The 19,090-nt window shown below is 38.1% G+C and overlaps 2 protein-coding genes across 8 annotated transcripts in view; one reads left to right on the forward strand and one right to left on the reverse strand.

The window, feature by feature from the left end:
• LOC127570395 (tubulin polymerization-promoting protein) overlaps window positions 1-4,343 on the forward strand; it is a 35,677-nt gene extending 31,334 nt beyond the window's left edge. For 2 of the 3 annotated variants that reach the window (XM_052015940.1, XM_052015939.1), the window contains exon 4: window positions 266-4,343. In XM_052015940.1, coding sequence (XP_051871900.1) covers window positions 266-466 — 201 coding nt within the window. In that variant the 3' untranslated portion in view covers window positions 467-4,343. The remainder of the gene's footprint in view (window positions 1-265) is intronic. The other variant, XR_007956359.1, reaches the window with a different exon arrangement.
• A 1,294-nt stretch (window positions 4,344-5,637) lies between these two features.
• Window positions 5,638-19,090, reverse strand: part of cep72 (centrosomal protein 72) — a 133,133-nt gene continuing 119,680 nt past the window's right edge. For 4 of the 5 annotated variants that reach the window (XM_052016695.1, XM_052016694.1, XM_052016693.1 and 1 more), the window contains 2 exons: window positions 17,490-17,601; window positions 5,638-10,688 (listed from right to left, as the gene is read on the reverse strand). In XM_052016695.1, coding sequence (XP_051872655.1) covers window positions 10,499-10,688; window positions 17,490-17,601 — 302 coding nt within the window. In that variant the 3' untranslated portion in view covers window positions 5,638-10,498. The remainder of the gene's footprint in view (window positions 10,689-17,489; window positions 17,602-19,090) is intronic. The other variant, XR_007956402.1, reaches the window with a different exon arrangement.

Here is a 19,090-nt window from a genome sequence, read left to right on the forward strand (position 1 = left end):
CATCTCCAGCTGTTTGTTTTTTGCTTCTTTGTTTTAAGTCTCATATGAAAAAATGTCAACTTTGACAATGCAGCATTTCCTCGGTACTGCATGGAGGGGTTGGCCTAGATTTTCTGCTCTTACTGGAATTGGACCTGAATGCATAATCTTTTGACTCTGAGATAAAAGAATGTTTTTAACTGGGTCAAGGCTGAAGCCCCAGTACACACCTGCAATATCAAAAATTCCATTCTATTGTAATGTTGCTTTTATTGTCTCCCTGCAGAAAACTGTACTTTCTCCCACACTGACTCGACTTACCGACACCTCAAAATTTACCGGTTCTCACAAGGAACGGTTTGATCAGAGCGGGAAAGGCCGAGGAAGAGCAGGCAGAGAATACCTGGTTCATGATACTGGCTACGTGGTGGGATACAAACATGCAGGAACGTATGACCAGAAAGTAAAAGGAACAAAGCATAATTAATTTTTCTTTTAAACAAAGGCAGCATTTCCACTGCGAATGTTTTTAACTCCCAAGATGATCTTGCCTGAAAGAATCAAAAGTAGGAACCATTCATTGCTCATTTCAACTTATCTCCAGTTGGCTAGGAAAATCGTCTCACTTGTTTCAGACAGCTTGTAAAATGGAACAAGTCATTTCTACCTTCAGCTGTAAAGATAGCACCTCCTCTCACCACCTATGTGGATAATTCTGAAAATCTTTTATCCCTTTACAATGACTCTCACTGAACAAGTATATTTAACACTGAAAGGCATGAGTATCCTATTAAGATGCCCAATCTTCTAATGGATGCCTCCAGATAATAGTGTCACAAGGAATAAGGCCATTTCATCTTGATGAATTCTATCGCTTTAGGCGATTTGCAACAATGTCCTTGTTGACAATTGGAACTTCTGCTATTGCTCGAAATAGAATTTGTTGGGACAGTGCAAAGTACTTCGACCTTTTACTAAATGCCCGTTGAAAAGTGCTACAAAAACAATGGAATGGAGTAGCCTCTTGTGATCAGAAAAGCAGATTTTGAAAGGATGGAAACGTGGAAGAGCAACAGAAGTGTTGGTCTCCACGAATCTAGTGCAGAGATTTATCCTCTTGCTTGCCATGCAAGATTAATTTCAAAACTGGATGTTCAGGATGGACAGGGAGATGTTATCATGGTCATTGAATTCACGGTCATTGAATAGCTTTCTCTGAAGGGAAAATGCAGAGATCATTGAAGAGAATACTGCTGAGAACTCATCTGCAGTCATCACATTATCAACACATGGTTCTCTAATATTTAATGATTGTGTCCCTTAATGATGTGATTGATGGAAAGGACATGGAATTCTTTCACTGAGGTGCCACAAAAGAAATATACTTAACCCCCCCATAAAACCTTCATTAAGATCTACTATGACAAGAATTTCCATTGTTTGCATCGAGCAGGATTGGAACCAGCGCTGTAGGAAGTGCAATTGAAATGCATAGACCCCAGAAAAAAGAAATGAAGAACTTTGTAGTCAGTAATGATTCCTAAGATGAAGTATTGGATGAGAATGGGCACTGTGAAGATTAAAATCAGTCCAGAGTTGAGTGAAAGTAATGAGGGGGTACAGATGATTCACTCACATTCTGTATATCGTAATACTTGGGATAAGAGATTTTCAGTAGTTTTAATGATTCTCAGACATTGAAATGTTTGAGATGAAAAGTTGGAGACTGATGCTACTGCATCTTTGCATATGTGAAAATGTTCAAGTCCATGGAAATTGTGGAAAAAATAGATGATCATGTTTCCAAACAACTAATATTCTGTTGTGCAACAGACTCGCGAATTACATACAAGAAGTATATTTTTCCTTTGCCCTTGGCCTATTTAGTTCTTTAGATGATATCAAGAACCTAAAATTATTATACTGAACTTGGTTTTAATTCTGCTTCTATGAATTCTGCCATCCATCAACCTGAGATTCTCTCAAAAGGAGTAGAACTATTGTGTAAAAATTGGCAGTGGGCCTTACTGACCTTAAATGAGGAATTGCAAATGGGTACGTGGTCACCTTCTATGTTCCTGGCACACTGAAACATCATTTCATTCCACTTTTTTTTGCTTAGGGGTAAACCTACATTCAGTTCTTAAGCTGTTATATTTTTCCTTGGAGTTTCTCAGTAAATTGCATCCTTTTGCACGCTTCTGAAGATTGATTCTGCACTTTATAGAATAGTCCTGCTGTTGGAGAAATGAATGAAACTTTCAGCTGTGCCCCCAATGAATTCTTTGTTTCTGATACCTCCCCGGTGCACAAGTTGACTGCAGTTGGTTATCGAGGTGTCAAGAACAATGTGCATGGATTAATGCATATAAGAAATTTTAAATAAGGTTGTGTTGAGGAAACAAGGTAGTAATTAATGTAACCTAAGTCAGTTAAAGTTGAACAGCAATTCAGTGCTGTACTTTGTGAACTGCTCATGAGACAAATAGGACAAATTGCATCCTTTAGCAGATGGAATGAGTACTATCAGTGCACAAGGTTCACAAGAGCCAACTGCACATTCCATTACTAATGTGGGGACAGCTCTTGACTTAACCACTCATGACATTTTAATATGCCAAAGAATGTAATGCTTCATTTTGCAATCCCCAAATGTTTAATTTTTTAAAAATGGAGTGCAATGTTTTTGCTAAAATATTAGATACTTTCTTTTAAGCCTTCTCATCTTATTTCTGTTTAGGTTGTTGATTCCAGTCCCATTTTCTCCAGCATCCTATTTTACTTGGAATCACCTCTTCGCAGAAGAAGACGAATCAGTGGGTTTCATAAGTGGTACTTTGTTTTTCAGTCCATTGTCTCATGGTGCAAGAGCAGGCCAGCACTGACTTGTCAATACAAGTCTTAATACCTGGTTGGAATTGTTCCACTCTGATTGAGTAAATATCGCTGCAGTTGTTTAATGGTACTGCGGAAATTCAGCATTCAAAGGAAAAAAGGATGAGCTGTAGCAGAAATAAATAGTTCCAGATTTGTTTTGTCATGTTGTAAAAGGCTTCAAATAGTTGTGGTAGTTCATGTAGAAAATAAATACCTCAAATGTTATAAAAATATCTGATTTAGAGACCTGCTGTGCACTATAACTGCATCAAATATCCAAACTGTGATAAACTACAATTCCTTATTGTTCTGGTAAGATGGACTTATCATTAATGACACCCCAAAAATACAATGGGCAGGATCATGCTTATTGTGGTCCAATCACTGGGTTTACCACATCCTTCTGCACAATCCCCATTGCCAAACTAACTTCCCATGGCACAAGGAAAGCCTCAGTGCTGCAGCTGGTCTGCGAGCAGCCGCTAGGTCTTGGCTGGTGGATCCTGATGGCTTTCAGACAACTTGTAGTTTTGGGCACTCTTCAACTCTTTCTAAATACAAATGATAATCAGAGGCATTTATAAAAGCTTAGATTTAAATAATTAAATAAATAATTTTATTTAAATGTGCATTTAACTGATAAGTTAACTCAATGATATTAATTAAATGAACAATAATGAATTACAAAAATGAACAAAATAAAAAAAAAACACATCTTTTTCATGTAGGTGCAACTGGGCTTCACCTCTGGAGGTGGTGCTGCGTCCAGAAACAGAGTGGGAGGTCAAATGCACTGGCTGCAGTGCACAAGTGTAGCAGTCAGGAACGCACTGACCCAAAGCTGTTCTCTTCAGAACAGCCAGATGAAGAGGAGCATGATCCAGGCCAATAATGTTTTCCCTTAACATCAAAATGTATATAAATAGATAGTCCCCATTGTGCAATTTATTACAGGATACAATTTCTACTTCACAGATACAGCTGATTGCTGCTGCTTCAATACAAACTAAGGTAAGTAGGGCATATGCATTGAGCTGAGACTGCTGCTCTTCTGAATTTGGGACAGATTTTGCAATTGACCTAATTTGCACTGTAGAGACACTGAGATTTTAAGTTCCTGCTTTATTACCATTCCATATTCTGAAATTAATTTTTGATGGAAGAAAATGTCATTAGAAGTCTTTAATTGGATGTAATGGCTGAAAACATTGGTCGTAATCTTCCCAAGGCCTAGCATTTTTAATCAACATTTTATCCTTTGTTCACTAAACTGTAAGTGAAAAGATGCACAGTCTTAAGGCCACGAGGGTTTGAAGCAAGCTATGCATATATTAAGTAGTTCTTTCCATAGTTTTCCATTCTTTTTTCTGCTTTGCTAGCTCCATCTGTATCATCAGAAACTGCCAAATATTGTCACTAAGTGCATTTGAAACTCAGACTAAATTTTGTAAGCATAGTTATGGAATAAAATTTCATTTATAAAACTATTAGGGTGCTGTGTAATTTATTTTCATAATTCCTAATGAATGACATTTCAAAAGCAGCTAATTTTTCTGTGTTTACTGCTGAATTTAATCCTTTTGTTATTTCTATGTCTAAAACATTTGGATTTTTAATCTAACTTCTTGTGGCAGAGGCCCCATTATGTTATTCTACAGAACTGCTAGCTTACTTTACCATGGTTTCAATTTATGAGCTTAAAACGATTTAAGATGCCGGTTATGTACTGCTGAATCCATTAGTTCTGAGGACATTTAAGCTTTTTGCTCCGTGAATGTTAGTGTTGTTTCTATGTTTTGAGACTCCAGTTATAATCACTGACCTACGTTAGCAAAAAAAAGGCTACAATTAAGGTTTAAAACTTAAATAGAGGATATTGATGCGGGCTATATTTATTCCATTTGTTGCAAGTTGAACAATGTTCTCTTATGACTGGATGCTCCTAGTTTGGGAAGCCTACCTCTTGACCCTCAGCATGGGGCCCCATTCAAAGCATGGAGAAGTCGGCTGCGAGGAGAAAGGTAAGTGAAGCATTCTTATTGTTTACTTCAAATGTCTTTAACCACTTTAAGCATATTTGTGTGTGCGTGCATTTGTTGAGAGCTCCCCAGTGATTAAATATTTGTGTAAAAGAGATTCATAAACATTGAACAATAGTGACAGCTTTGACAACTGATGAGCACGAGATGGAGCTTCGGTGGCTGTTATAGCCATTCTGTGCATGTAGTCAGTTGCCAGTGTTGAGACCGTACAGATGCTGCACTCAGCTGTGTGCGTGTGTCAAGGCTTGGAGGGTGACTGCAGCTGATGGAAGTAGCAGCATGGCCCAGCAGCAGCCAACCAGCTGTCAAAGTCTGGGGCAGTGGAGGGTCTGCCCCACTGAGCCCACCTATTGCAAGATGGTGCTGATAACGTGCAGGACTAGCTTTCATCAAATCGTGCTATGTTGTTTTAACTGTTGGAGAGAGAGGCAACAGAAGAGGAGAGGGCAAGAAAGGAAGGTAGAAGGGGAGGGGAGAGGAGAGGAGCGAGAATGGGGAAAATACATGAGCGAGGGGAAATTGGGCTTAGAATTATTGGAAAATAATTAAATGCAAAATTTTGGTTGAAGTATAGGAAAATCTATTTTAATAAGTTAACAGATGAATTATTACCTCCTATTGTACTTTCATATCAAATTTTGGAAACTTCAACTCATTCTCTTCAGTGAGATTTGATTCCAAAACTTCAATGCCAACAAAGTCAAATTAAGATAAATTAAACACTCAAGAAGGTTAAATACTATTTCAAAAGAATATTTAATTTAGAGTTATAAAAGATCTTAACATGTAGTAGTCGTATCAAACTTACAAAATAAATATTTCTACAAGTATAAATGTTTACATCTTTCTGGTTCTGTTACAAAATGTTAACAATCTAATGAACAGTTCAAAAACATACGCTGTACATTTGTAAACATCTGAATTGAATCCCAAAAATTTAATATATGCTCATAGTGCAGTATTCGTAACTCATAACAATCCTTTGGTGCATGAGCCTGAACTGCATTGCTTTCCAAGGTGTTGCTTATCTATAGAGTGAGTGACAGATAGAAAAAGAATGGGAAATGGAAACAAGAAGAGACCTCCTAAAGTCAATCTTGTTGCATATGGAGAAACGGTGAAAGAAAGCAGAAAATAGTTAGGGAGGAAAGCAGGTTTTTGGAACTTAACCTTAAGAGATTGTGGTATTTGACAGAACAAAAATAATCCTTGAGGAGAAATAGACTATAATACATTAGTATTACGAAAGTAACTGTGAAGAAGTCAAATGGAATGAAAAAACAGATATTAAAAATAATGAGATCTATAACTGGAGCAAAAAAAAACTGCTGGAGGAACTCAGTGGGTCAAGCTGCATCTGTGGAGTCAAAGGGATACTTGACATTTCAGTTAGGACCCTGCATCAGGATCTATAACTTGTCTGCCTTGAATGCCCCTGAGCTAATGCAATATTAGACTTGTACTGATGTCATCAAGCCACGGGAGTTGGAATTTAGGGTTGAAACAGTTAATCTATGAACGATGATTCAACATATTAAAATTCTTAAGTCATAGACGAAGCTTTTTAAAAACTACTGCATGGCAAATTCCATGAAACTGGAATCTACTTCTCTATTGATTCTTTACGCAAAAATCCACGTGATCTCCATCACATTGAAAAGCAAACATCACGGATCCTTCACTCCAGAACAAACTTCGCACCAATACAGCCACATCACTAGTTTTGGCAAATCAACCAAAGGAAGAAATCATTTTTATAAACAAATAATACAATTACTTTCAAAGAATTTTGGTTAGGTTGCTGGGGGAAGGTAAAAAAAAAAACAGGCACTTCATAGTTTTCTGCAATTGCACATAATTAAGGATAAGACATTGCTCCAGCAAACAAGCAGACTTGGGCAATGATCTCATCTGTAGCCCAGATCAGGATGCTTCTCAGTACATTGAAAAACTGCTCCCAGACATTGCTTTTAAGTCCAATTCACAGCAATTAGTTTACTGTCACTTAGTTGTAATTACATATATAACTAAATGAAATATTCCACTTTAGGAAGCTTTTATTGCCCTTGGTTCAAAGAGAGTAAGAGCTCATTTGCATTTTCAGATGATTTGTGTCCATTTTAAATGTCATTGGATAGCTTGGTGCTGGGTTCATGGTCAAGACTGAATCCTTTATTTCATACTTGCTGTTGTATTGAAAAAGCGTTACTTCTTGTTAAAATTGCTTTATTTGTTGGAACCTAACAGAAAAACAGGATATTTATAATGAGGAAATAGGAAAGACTTGATTTTCTACTCCTGATTTCGATATAGGTCTCAAGGGTTATGGTACATAGGTAGGTGAGCTACAGTTTGAGGGAAATATGCCAGGAGCTGAATGGTATACTCTTGTTCTGTGATGCTACTCAAAGTAAGTTACCTATATTTAAAGGAACCATGCCTCCACCTATAAAGTGATAAGGAACATAGCAACCTTGTCTTTAGTAACTTCTTTTCTAAATATTTTTATTCTCTCTCCTAATAAGGGGCTCCTTCAAATCTACCACTTACTATCCCAATATTGTGTGTGGCTCAGTGACAAAATTTTGTTTGATAATTCTCCAAGGTAAAACTACATTCAAGTTGCTATATAAATACAATTTGCTGTTGTTTACAGGAGCAGGGTGGACATATGGGGTTAGAACTGCTGCTTGTGCAGGGGATTCCTGTGGTATTTTCAGATGTCTCAGCTGCACATGAAATGCAAAATAGTTTAGGCATTTTGACAAAAAGGTTAAGTACATACCAGAAGTTTCTTGTCATTATCTTTCCCATTCCTGGAAGACGGATTTTGAAAATGTAAGAGCACCGTAGAAATTTTTTCAACAACATCAGTTACACTCATAGGAACTGAGGATTTAGACTTTGGAGGTTACTGGCACTATACTTTATGCAAACAATATAAACAATATTCCTTCCTATAGTGCAATCATGTATAGGATAGGTAAATACTGTGTGTTAAATTTTAATAACTTTTCATTGGGAAATTTATGAGTTAGCCAAATGCTAGGAATACAATAAGGGTTATCTACAGGAAGGTTATGAGTTAGCTAAGAGCTCCTATTGGAAAGTTACATGAGAGAGCAGGATGGCTAATATAGAAAGATTATATTAAGTAGCTGGATAGGGAAGGAGAGAGAGAGAGAGATATTTGTTTTTCACTTACAAATCACCACTGTTGAGTTTCCATTTGTCTGCTGCAGAGGCCCAACTTAATGTATAACAGGTAATTTTAAACTTTCTTCTCCCCTTCATCCTATTTAAATGACTATTTTCCTCTAAATATTGTTGAATAATTGCAGGAGACATATTGATGTGATGAGAATATTAAGCATGAACTTAAAATCAATTTCTGCCAATCTTCAACCAAACCAAGTTCTATGAATACTAACATATTCACTGTGTATAAAATATACACTGAAATAAAAGCAAAAACATTTTTATCTTGCACTTCAAGACATAAATGGGTTTACTGCACATTGTTCATTGTAGTAGCAAAAACTCAAGTTACTTTAAAATAACTAAGGAATTTCAAGCAATTGTAAATTACTAATGAAATGTGCCTGCTGCACAGAATTAATGTATCAATGTAGAGTATACCAATATAGACAAAGATGTATTGTAATTTCAAAATATTTGAGTGCCAGTAAAATACTTAAAGTGCACATTTGAGAGGATATGAAAGGAAGTATATTTTAAGCATTCAGAATAAGTTGAATTGTAATATGACTTGTTTCTAGAGGACTGCAATGAAATTACAGAATTGTTACACCACCAAAGGAGGCCATGTGGTTCCATCAAGTCTGAATAGGCTCGAAATTGGAGTAATCGAGCTAGTTCCGCTCTCCTACCCCTTACCCATATCCCTGCAAATTCTTTCCTTTCTGATACTTACTTTGTTCCCTTTTGCACAATGCAACTGAAACTGTCTCCACTTCCATCACAAGCGCTGCACACAGGCCTTTAATCATGTGCTGTGTGTATACAACAAAAAATAGAGATCCTCTTGTCACTGTTTTGGTTCTTTAGCCACACATCTTTATTCTATTTCTCTTCGTACTTGACTCCTCCACCAATGGGAACAGTTTTTCTTGAGCTACACTTAATGATTTTAAATATCAGATTCCTCTCTACCTCCTCTGTTCTTCAGTCGATCTCCAAAACTAAAGTCCCTTTTCCCTGGAGTCATTTTGAACCCAATCTTTCCTCTTTTCAACAACTTTCCTAAAGCATGGCGAACTGAACATAATACTTCAGTTTTGGCCAAACCGGTGTTTTATAAAGATTCATCAAAACTTGTTCTTGTATGCTATGCCTCTATTTATTAAGTGCAGGATTTTGTATGCTTTTATTTTTAAGAAACCACCTTTTAGAACCTGCCCTGCCACTTTTAACAAATTATGCACATAAATCCCCAAGTCTCTGTTCTTGCACTGTTTTTAGAATTGAGGTTATGTTGCCTCTTCTCAATCCTCCAAGAAGTAATACTTCATATTTTGCAGAATTAAACTGCTTCTGCCACATATCTACCAATTCCACCAGATAGTCTACATCTCCCTGAAGCCTATCACAGTTTGGAAATTGTACCCATATACAAGTGGTCCAAGTACAAAGCCCTGGGAAACTCCACTGTACACTTCCCTCCACTCCAAAAAAAAAATCTCTCACTATTTCTTGTTACCTAACCAATTTTCTATTCATACTGCCACAAACCCTGTGATTCCATACATGACCTTCACTCTTGAAGACAAGTCTAATATATGGTACCTTTTCAATGTCTTTTGAAGTCCATATATAGTATATCAACCACATTTTCCTGGACACCCCTTAGTTTGTTAATGAAGTGGTACAAGGTTATTTAGACAATTCATTTTTAACAAGTTGATGCTGACTTTCCTTTATCAATCCACTTTTGTGCAAGTAACTTATTCTTCCCCTGATTATCATTTTTGAACTTTTCCCCACCATTAAGGTTGAGCTCAATGGTACGTAGTTACCGGATTTATTTACTACACCATTTATTTGAACAAGGGTATAACATTTGCAATTTTCCAGTCTCCAAGCACTGCCTCTGAATTTGTGGGATTATGTCGAGTAACTCTGAAATTTCCTCCCCTCCTTCAGCAACCTTAGGCTGCATCCTATTTTGGGACTAGGTGATTTATCCATTTTAAGTGTAGCTCCCTTTTTCAGTACTTTCTCTGTCAGTTTCTAACCCATCTAGAATCTCAGCTACATGTTCCTCCACTGTCACTGTTACAGACTGATGACATACTCATCTAGTCTAATAGACTATAGGGCACTTGGAACAAAGTGGAGGGAAAACTACAAAAAGGAACAAAGTGATGAATTACAAATCTCTGAGGCCTTGTTGATTAAGGAAATTTGTTAAGTTTCTATCTTTGGTACATGTACTTTAAACACAGTTAACACGTATCTTGCTATGAGCAATCAAACTTTATATTGACGTAAGGGGAAGTACGGTCAGTAAACAGTGATTTCACACAGGCTCCTTGTAATTTGTTTTCCCTAGCCCATTTCACAGAAATGTTGTGTTTCTTTCAGCGTCTCCGATTTTCCATGTCTCTGCCTGAGGATGTGCAGCCAGTGATAGTCACATTGTGGGTTGGCTTCTCTATGGTTTTTTTGAGCTGAATGTAGCTCCAGTGCAGCTGGTCCACTTCTGCCTTGTGTCGGGCTCGCATTTCATTTAGCTCTCTCAGCAGATGTTCGTTTGTGCATACCAGGGCCCTGGAATTAAGACAGCAATTAGTTTAATCTCAACAATGTTGATAATTAAAATTCATAATTTTAATGCAGCTCTCTTGCTAATCATCTAACTTGCATCTTTATAATAGCTAATCACAATTTTTTTTGTTTTCAAGGAAGGATCAGGCACAGGACACTAAGTAATGTAAACATGACTGCATTGAATTCAAGTTTGTTATATCTCAAACTAAAAGCTGTAAGATATTAAACCAAGGAATTGCAGAATACTACTTCACATTTACAGTGTGATAGTGTGAAAATATTACGCCAGGTTGCTTGGAGACAGTCAAATAATAATGACTGTTAATAATCCTGCCGAACCCACATTTATGTAATCCTGATACCAGCAAATTCCTATGCAAAATGCTTCCCAACCCCTGACTTGTTCCATACATAGTAATGTACTCATTCTTTTCATGCACAAACCTGAGTATATCTCATTCTGTCCATTCTAATTTATTGACTGAAACAGACCTTTGCTATTTATTCAATATAATTTACATATTTCACTTTTAGTAACCTAGTGCTGAAGATACTAAATTGACTTTTCATGTAGACAAAGTGTATGTATTATAACTAAGTATTCTGCAAATGAAATAATTTATTCCTAGAACAATTTCTCTGCTCTGTTGACCCACCCATTCTTGTTTCTCCTCTTTTAATAGGTCTTTGACTTTTTCCCCTTTCTCCACATAATTTGAAGAGCTCTTGTTTCCATGCCTCTCTCTCTGGTTTGCCCACTTTCATCTTTTCTCCTTCTCATACATTTTTAGTATCTCTTGCTTCTTTACTGAGGTACTCAGATTTTATTTCCACTCTGAGCACAATTGCTTAAAGGTAGGAGCCAAAGTGATGGAAGGTGTTATAATATGTACAGGGAAGAAAGAAACTTGAGTTGTAAATCAGACCAGGTTGAGGCAAGAAGTGGGTAAAATGCATCTTGAATTGGAACAAAAAGATACCACTGTTTCACAGGTTACTGGGCATTGTTTTCCTTTTGCATCCAATGCAAAAGGAAAACAAATAATAGTTCACAGCAAGCTATAAGGATAACTCAATTACAGATCCAGGCACCCCCAGTGTTCTGGATCAAATGAGCAACAGGTGAACCAGCAACAGAGATAACCTTAAGGTCTTGGACCAGAAAAAGATGGCCCTAAAGGAACCCAAAGATATTAATTGCTGCTAACATGAAGGTAAGTGGGAGAATCTGGGAGGAGTTGACAGGACTACTGTAAATGGGTGTTTAATGATTGTCACAGACTCAATGGGCTGAAGGACCCATTTCTGCACTGCATGATGTCTCTGCTTTCTTACAGTGCAGCTCCCCCTCTTGCACTCCAACAGTGTCATGCTGAACATGTGTACCTTGTATTTTGATGTTTTTACATTCATTGGTAAAACAGACAAAAAGCATTGTGCACACATGCCACTTAAATGTGGTTGCTTTACTTCCTTGAAAGCTGATTGTTTGCTAAACCAGGTTTTTGCTATCCTCGTCAGTTTAACCAAGATGTAACAGCAGAACAAAGCAAGCCTAATTAACAATTATCAGCTCCAATTGAATACATCTTGTTACCCAGTCATGCTGGAAGGGGAGTCAGTGGGGCTAGAGGAAGGCTAATGGGTAGTGGGATGTGTAGGAAGAGAAGGGAATGGACCAGGTATGGGTCAGGGGGAAGAGCAATTGTAAGAGCATAAAACATTCATGGCTCCATTACATGAGGTGAGGTAGGGGTTTTACTAAAGAACATAAGAAATAGGAGCAGGAGCAGGCCACCTAGTTCTTTAATCCTGTTACACCATTCATCAACATGACTGATGTTCTACCGCAGAGCCATTTTCCTCGTTTATCCCTATATTCCTTGATTCCTTCAATATTTCCAGAAATCTATTGACCTCTGTTTTGAATGAACTCAATGACTGAGCCTCCACGGTCTTCTGGGGTAGAGAATTCCAATGAGTTATCACTCTGAGTAAAGACATTTCTTCTCACCTCAATCCTTAATGGCATACCCATTATTCTTAAACTGTGCAACCTGCCACTAAACGTCAAGTACTTTAACAATTTTGTAAGCTTCAATGAGATTTCCTCTCATTCTTTGGAACTCTAGAGAACGCAATACAAGCCTATCAAAGGTAAACCCATCATCCCTTGAACCAGTATAGTGAATTTTAACTATGTTCCTTCTACAGCAATAACATCCTTTCTTGGGTAAGGAGATGAAAACTCCACATAGTACACAAGGCGTGGTCTTGCTTACACTTGCAATAAGAGTTCCTTACTCACGTAATCAAATCTCCTTGTTATAAAAATAACCTACCATTTGGCCTCCATATCATGTGCTGCACCTGCAAGTTAACCTTCAATGACTTATACAAAAGTACATCTAGGCCCCTTTGAAAATCAACACCACCCAATTCCTAGCCATTTAACAAACATCCCACTTTTCTGATTTATGCATCAAAGTGTTTGACCTGATTTTTTTCCACATTTATATTCCATCTGCCATGTTCTCCCCCATTCACTCAGCTCGTCCATATCCCCCAACACATCGTCATCTGTACTCACAATACTTCCTGGTTTAGTATCATCATCAAACTTGGATATATGACGTTTGATTTCCTTAGCCAAGATATTGATATAGATTGTGAATATCTGGGGACCAAGCACCAATGCCTGCAGTATCCCGTCAACCGCAGCCTGCCAATCTGAGATGATGTTTATTCCCACCCTTTATTTACATCTAGTAACCAATTCTCTATCCATGTTAGTGCATAACCCCCAGTTCCAGTGCTCTAACCTTATTGTCCAACCTCCTTTGTGGGACTTCATCGAAAAATTCTGTAAAATCAAATGCACCACATCTGCTGGTTCTCTTATCCATTCTACTGGTTACATAAAAGAACTCCAGAACACGAATCAAACATGATTTACCTTTGATAAATCTACGTTGACTCTGCTCAATCTTATTATTGTTTTCAAGGTGTTCTTTCATCACCTCTCTTATTACTTATGTCAGATTTTCACTACCACTAACATAAGGCTAATGGATCTTCGGTTCCCTGTTTTCCATCTCTCCCTCTTAAACACTGGGGTCACATTTGTTACCTCCAATCCACAGGAACAATTCTAGAATCTATACAACCACAGAAGAAGATAATAAGAGCATTCTCTATCTTTAAAGTCACCTCTTCCAAAACTCTGGGATGTAAAACATCACATCCTTGAGATTCATCTGCTTTCTAGCTTACCAACTTGTCTAGTGCTATATTTTAACTAACAGTTAATTCCTTCAGTGCTTCTGAAGGGCATAAAAGAGGTACTGGTCGAAGTGTGGGTTCTCGTCTCTTTGGTTTCCTTCTTTGATAGTTATTACTTCCCTCTTGTCTAGAAAAGGAAAAGTTAATATTCAAAGAAATTCTACATTAGTTTTAGAGTCAGGTAGAGGCCAGGACAAGTAAGGATGCCTGTTTTCCTTAACTGGAGGTCATAAGTGAACCAGGTAGGTTTTTACAACAGCATGGTACAAATGGTAGTTTTGTGGATACTGTCACTAAGACAGCATATTTTTTAATTAATTTAAATTTCCTGCCTGCCATGGTGGGATTAATGATGCAGAACTCTGGCTGCCGGTGCAGAACTCTGGCTGCCAGTCCAGTCACTTGGCAACTGCAAATGATACCAAATATTACCATCAGCAGTTGGTGCTAGGGCCTGCTGTTGGTGATAACTCCGCATCATTTGCAGTTATTTCAGTGGGGCACAATGGATTCACAAGGATGTTATCACAGTTCCAAGCATTAAATTGCAAGGAAAAATAACTTAAACTAGGATTTGTGTTCCCTGGGATATAGAAGGTAAAGGCTGTTTTATTATAGTTTTTAAGAATTTTGAAAATAATTGATAAAATAGAAATATTTTTTTCCACTGCTGAGGAAACCTAGAACAAAGGGACAAGGATGTAAAATCAGGGCCAGGACATTTTGTAAAGAGTATGAACCAGTGCTTCACACAAAAAGTGTGGCACTCTCAAAGTAGCTCAAGTAATAGTTTTAAATCTGAAATTGATTAGGATTTTTGACAGTCAAGACAGGTAGATGTAAAAAAAAGTCATGGTTTCAGTAGCAGATGCTTGGTTTGTTTTCTGTCACTATGCTCCTCTAAAACAAGGAGCTAGTCCTTGTTGCCTTGGTAAACAAAGATCAGCCAACGTGTAACAGAATATATAAATGGTCATTTATCTAGCTGTCTTGATGCACACACATTGTGCTTGACAACTACATTCAAAGCAGTTCATCACATTGTTGGCTAAAATGCTTACAATAGGATTCTGATTAATTGAGATTCTTTGAGGAAAAACACGCTAAACTCATGAGAATTTTTTTTTGCTGATCTCTTAAATGACAACAAATATGAATGCAGAATTTTTAAATTGTTTATAGAAGATCAATACAGAACCAAGTCAGGCTTTGTCCCTTTCCCACTGAATTTTAGGAATAAAGGTATCCCTTACACAATGCTCAAGGCTGTGATGCATTCAAGTCTTCATGTTTTGTCACTATCAACATTAGAGAGACTGAGCTTTCCAACCACTATTCATGCACCTGTCCAAATGCCTCTTAAATGCCACATCGTGTCAATTTCACCACCATGCCTGGCAGCATGTTCCAGGCAACTACCACACTCTATATAAAAAAAAACACTGCCCCGCACATCTTTTTAAACTTTCTCCCTCTCACCTTTATGCCCTCTAGTATTTAAAAGGAGCATGGATAGACTATCTACTCTAACAATGCTGCCCATAATTTTATATGCTTCTACTAGGTCATCCCTCAGCCTCTGATGCTCCAGAAAAAAACAATCCAAGTTTGTCCAACTTCTCCTTATAGCTAATACACTCCAATCCAGGAAACATCTTGGTTAACCTCTTGTGCTCCCTCTCCAAAGCCTCCACATCCTTCCTGCAGTGTAGTGACCAGAATTGCATACAATACGCCAAGTACGGCCTAATCAAGGTTTTATACAGCTGCAAGGTGACTTGCCAACTTTTATACTCAATGCTCTGACCAATTAAGGCAAGCTTGTCATACACCGTCATTACCACCCTATCCACTTGTGTTGCCACTTTCAGAGAGCAATGGACTTGCACTCCAAGATCCCTCTGTATATCAGTGCTCCTAAGGGTCCTGACATTTACTATATACTTTTGCATTTGACCTCCCAAGATTCATCACCTCACACTTGTGCGGATTAACCCGCATCTGCCATTTCTCTGCCCACATTTCCAACTGATCTATATTCTGCTTCACTATCTACAACTTCACCAATTTTCATCTTGCCTGCAAACCTTGCTAATCAGACCATCTTCATTTTCATCCAAATCATTTGTATATACTTTTCATTTCCATAACTTTTCACTTTATACATTAATAATCTGGATGAAGGAAATTTGTACATGATACCAAGATAGTTGGAGGAACAGGTAGTGTCGCAGAGACGGAGTCTGCAGAAGGACTTGGGACAGGTTGGGAGAATGGGCAAAGAAGATGGAATACAGCAGAGGGAAGTGTGGGGTTATGCACTTTGGTAGGAAGATTAAATGTGTCGACCATTTTCTAAATGGGGAGAGAATGCAGAAATGAGAAGTGCAAAGGGACTTGGGAGTCCTAGTTCAGCATTCCCATAAGGTTAACTTGCAGGTCGAATCGGTAGTAAAGAAGGCAAATGCAATGTTAGCATTTCTAGAGGACTAGAACATAAAAGGATGTACTCAGACCGTATTTGGAATATTGTGAGCAATTTTGGCCCCATATCTGAGGAAGGATGTGTTGGCTCTGGAGAGGGTCCAGAGGAGGGTCACAAGAATGATGCTAGGAAATGAAAGGCTCAATGTATGAGGTGTGTTTGATGTCTCTGGGCCTGTACTTGATGGAGCTCAGATGGATGAGGGAGAATCTCATTGAAACCTACAGGATACTGAAAGGACTGGATAGAGTGGATATGGAGAGCATGTTTCCATTAGTAGGATAGTCTAGGATCTGAGGGCAAAGTCCCTTTAAAACTGAGGTGAGGAATTTCTTCAGCCAGAGGGTGGCAAATCTGTGAAATTCGTTGCCACAGATGGCTGTGGTGGCCAAGTCTTTGGGTGTATTTAAGGCAGAGATTGATGGGTTCGTGATAGGTAAGGGGGTTAGGAGGAGAATGGGTTTGAAAAAAAAATCAGCCATGATTGTATGGCCAAATAGACTCGATGGGCCGAAAAGCCTAATTCTGCTTCTATATCTTATGGTCTACATATTACAACCAGTACTGATCCTTGCAGAACACCACTGGTCACAGACCTCAAGTCAGTAAACCACCCCTCTACCACTACCTTTCTTCTTTGAACAAGCCGATTCTGTATACAAGGTTGCATTCTCTGTAGACTACAGCAGATTGATCAAGGCATAAAGAGGGAGGGAAAATAGGGAACCAGTGGTATACTGAAAATCTAAGGACGCCCCCAGAGTGGGATTATTAAAGTAAATGCTAAAATTGCAATGCATTTTTAAAGAGCAGTCAACCTGAAAAGGAATTTCCCCCAGAGATTTGATGGAAAACCAGCCTATTCCAGCAGCATGCAGTTGTCACTCACTTTTGGTAAAATTCTACAGAAGGATTACGAGAATTACTTGTTTATAGTCATTTGGCAGAATTTGTAAATACTTGTGGTCTAAGCACTCCTGCAAAGTTGTATCTCCCCCCCCCCCCTCACTGCCCCCCAACTTAATTGCTATTACCTGTGGCTTTCCTGGAGCTTATCAGTCAGTTCCTGGATTTTGATGTAACACTGGGTCTGATGCTTGAGACTATCAATCTCGCAACACAATTGCTGGTTGTGTTTCTGCAGATCTAAATATGCAAATAGAGAAATTAAACTCAGAAAAGTGAGGCAAGCCTCTGCCACAAGAGAAGAGTATATTTGCAGCAATGGTGCTGTTCAAATCTATATTTTACTTATTGAAGGGTGGTCACTGTTGCTGTGGAGGGAACAGAAGTAGTTACTTCAAGCATAGCAAGGTCTCAAGTATAGACATAATCTGTTCCAGAAACATTGGCGAAAAGACAAATATTGGCTGGGAAACAGCAGAAATGTCCTCCTCCTCTTATAAATATTTCAGGGCATTCAGCTTTGGGCAAAAAGGAAAAGAGGTGGTGTAGCACCATTAATAAGGGAGGTGATCAGAGTAAAGATGAGAAATTATTTTGGCACAACAGTAGACCATGAAGGAAAACAAGAATAAATTTGGGTCAAGCCAAGAAATAACAATGGACAGAAAACATTGTAGGAATTATTTGTAGGACACAAAATACTAACTATAATATTGAGAATGGCATAAATCAGGAACTCCGAAGTGTGTGCATGAAGCTCATACACTAGTAAGACAAATGTTGGAAATCTACTACAAATAATGTAATAACAGAATACATTAAAACAGTAGGATTGAGCAGAGTCTTATTGACCTTTGTATGATTAATCTTGGAGTTCTTTAGAGGATGTGACTAGTGGAATGGACATAGGGGAACAATTGGATATGATAAATTTGGATTTCTGAAAGTCTTGTCGGGAGGTTGGTTAACAATCAGAGCAGCATATAGAATTAGGGGTAATGGATTAAGATTTATTTTAATTGGACAAAAGTGGGAATAGATTCTGCTCAGATAGGTAGGCTGACCAAGTGGGTGAATGTAGGGATCAGTACTTGGGCCTCAGATAATTACACTCTATATCAGCAAGTTGGATGAGGGGAATGAAATGTCATATTTCCAAGTTTGCTGATCAAACTAAAAAAAAAACTAGGTGGGATTTTGAGTACGAAGGAGGATGTGAAGAACCACCTTGAGGATATTGACAAACTAAGATATGGATGACATGTTTACAGGATGATTAGATTTGTCAGGCAGTCACCAGACAGAGTCAGATATTGATTAGAGGAATAAACAAAAATATATTGTACACTCGAAGAACGTGAAACCCATTGAAACATGTGAAAACATGGGTTTGCTGGAGAGATCAAAAGAGAGAGAGAGAGGGGGGGGGGGGGCTTGGGCCTGCCTACTTGTTCACACCAGCCTGTTGTTCGACTGTATAAAAAGTGACCAAAAATTCTCAAAGTCAGTCAATGCATGCACTCCATAGGAAACCTCCGAGGACTAGCCATCCAAGATCGGGTAACATCTGCCACCTTAAAGAAAGTGGGAGTTGCAACAAAGTCAATTATTTTCACATGACTCTGGGCTCTTGAATATTTAAAAGCAAAATTCTTTGGGGAATTTGCTTGTCTATTTCTTATGTTAAATAGTGCCATGGAATTTTTATGGCCTCCTAATAGGGCAAACA

The sequence above is a fragment of the Pristis pectinata genome, chromosome 5 (assembly GCF_009764475.1).
Source record: "Pristis pectinata isolate sPriPec2 chromosome 5, sPriPec2.1.pri, whole genome shotgun sequence".
NCBI classification, from domain to species: domain Eukaryota; kingdom Metazoa; phylum Chordata; class Chondrichthyes; order Rhinopristiformes; family Pristidae; genus Pristis; species Pristis pectinata.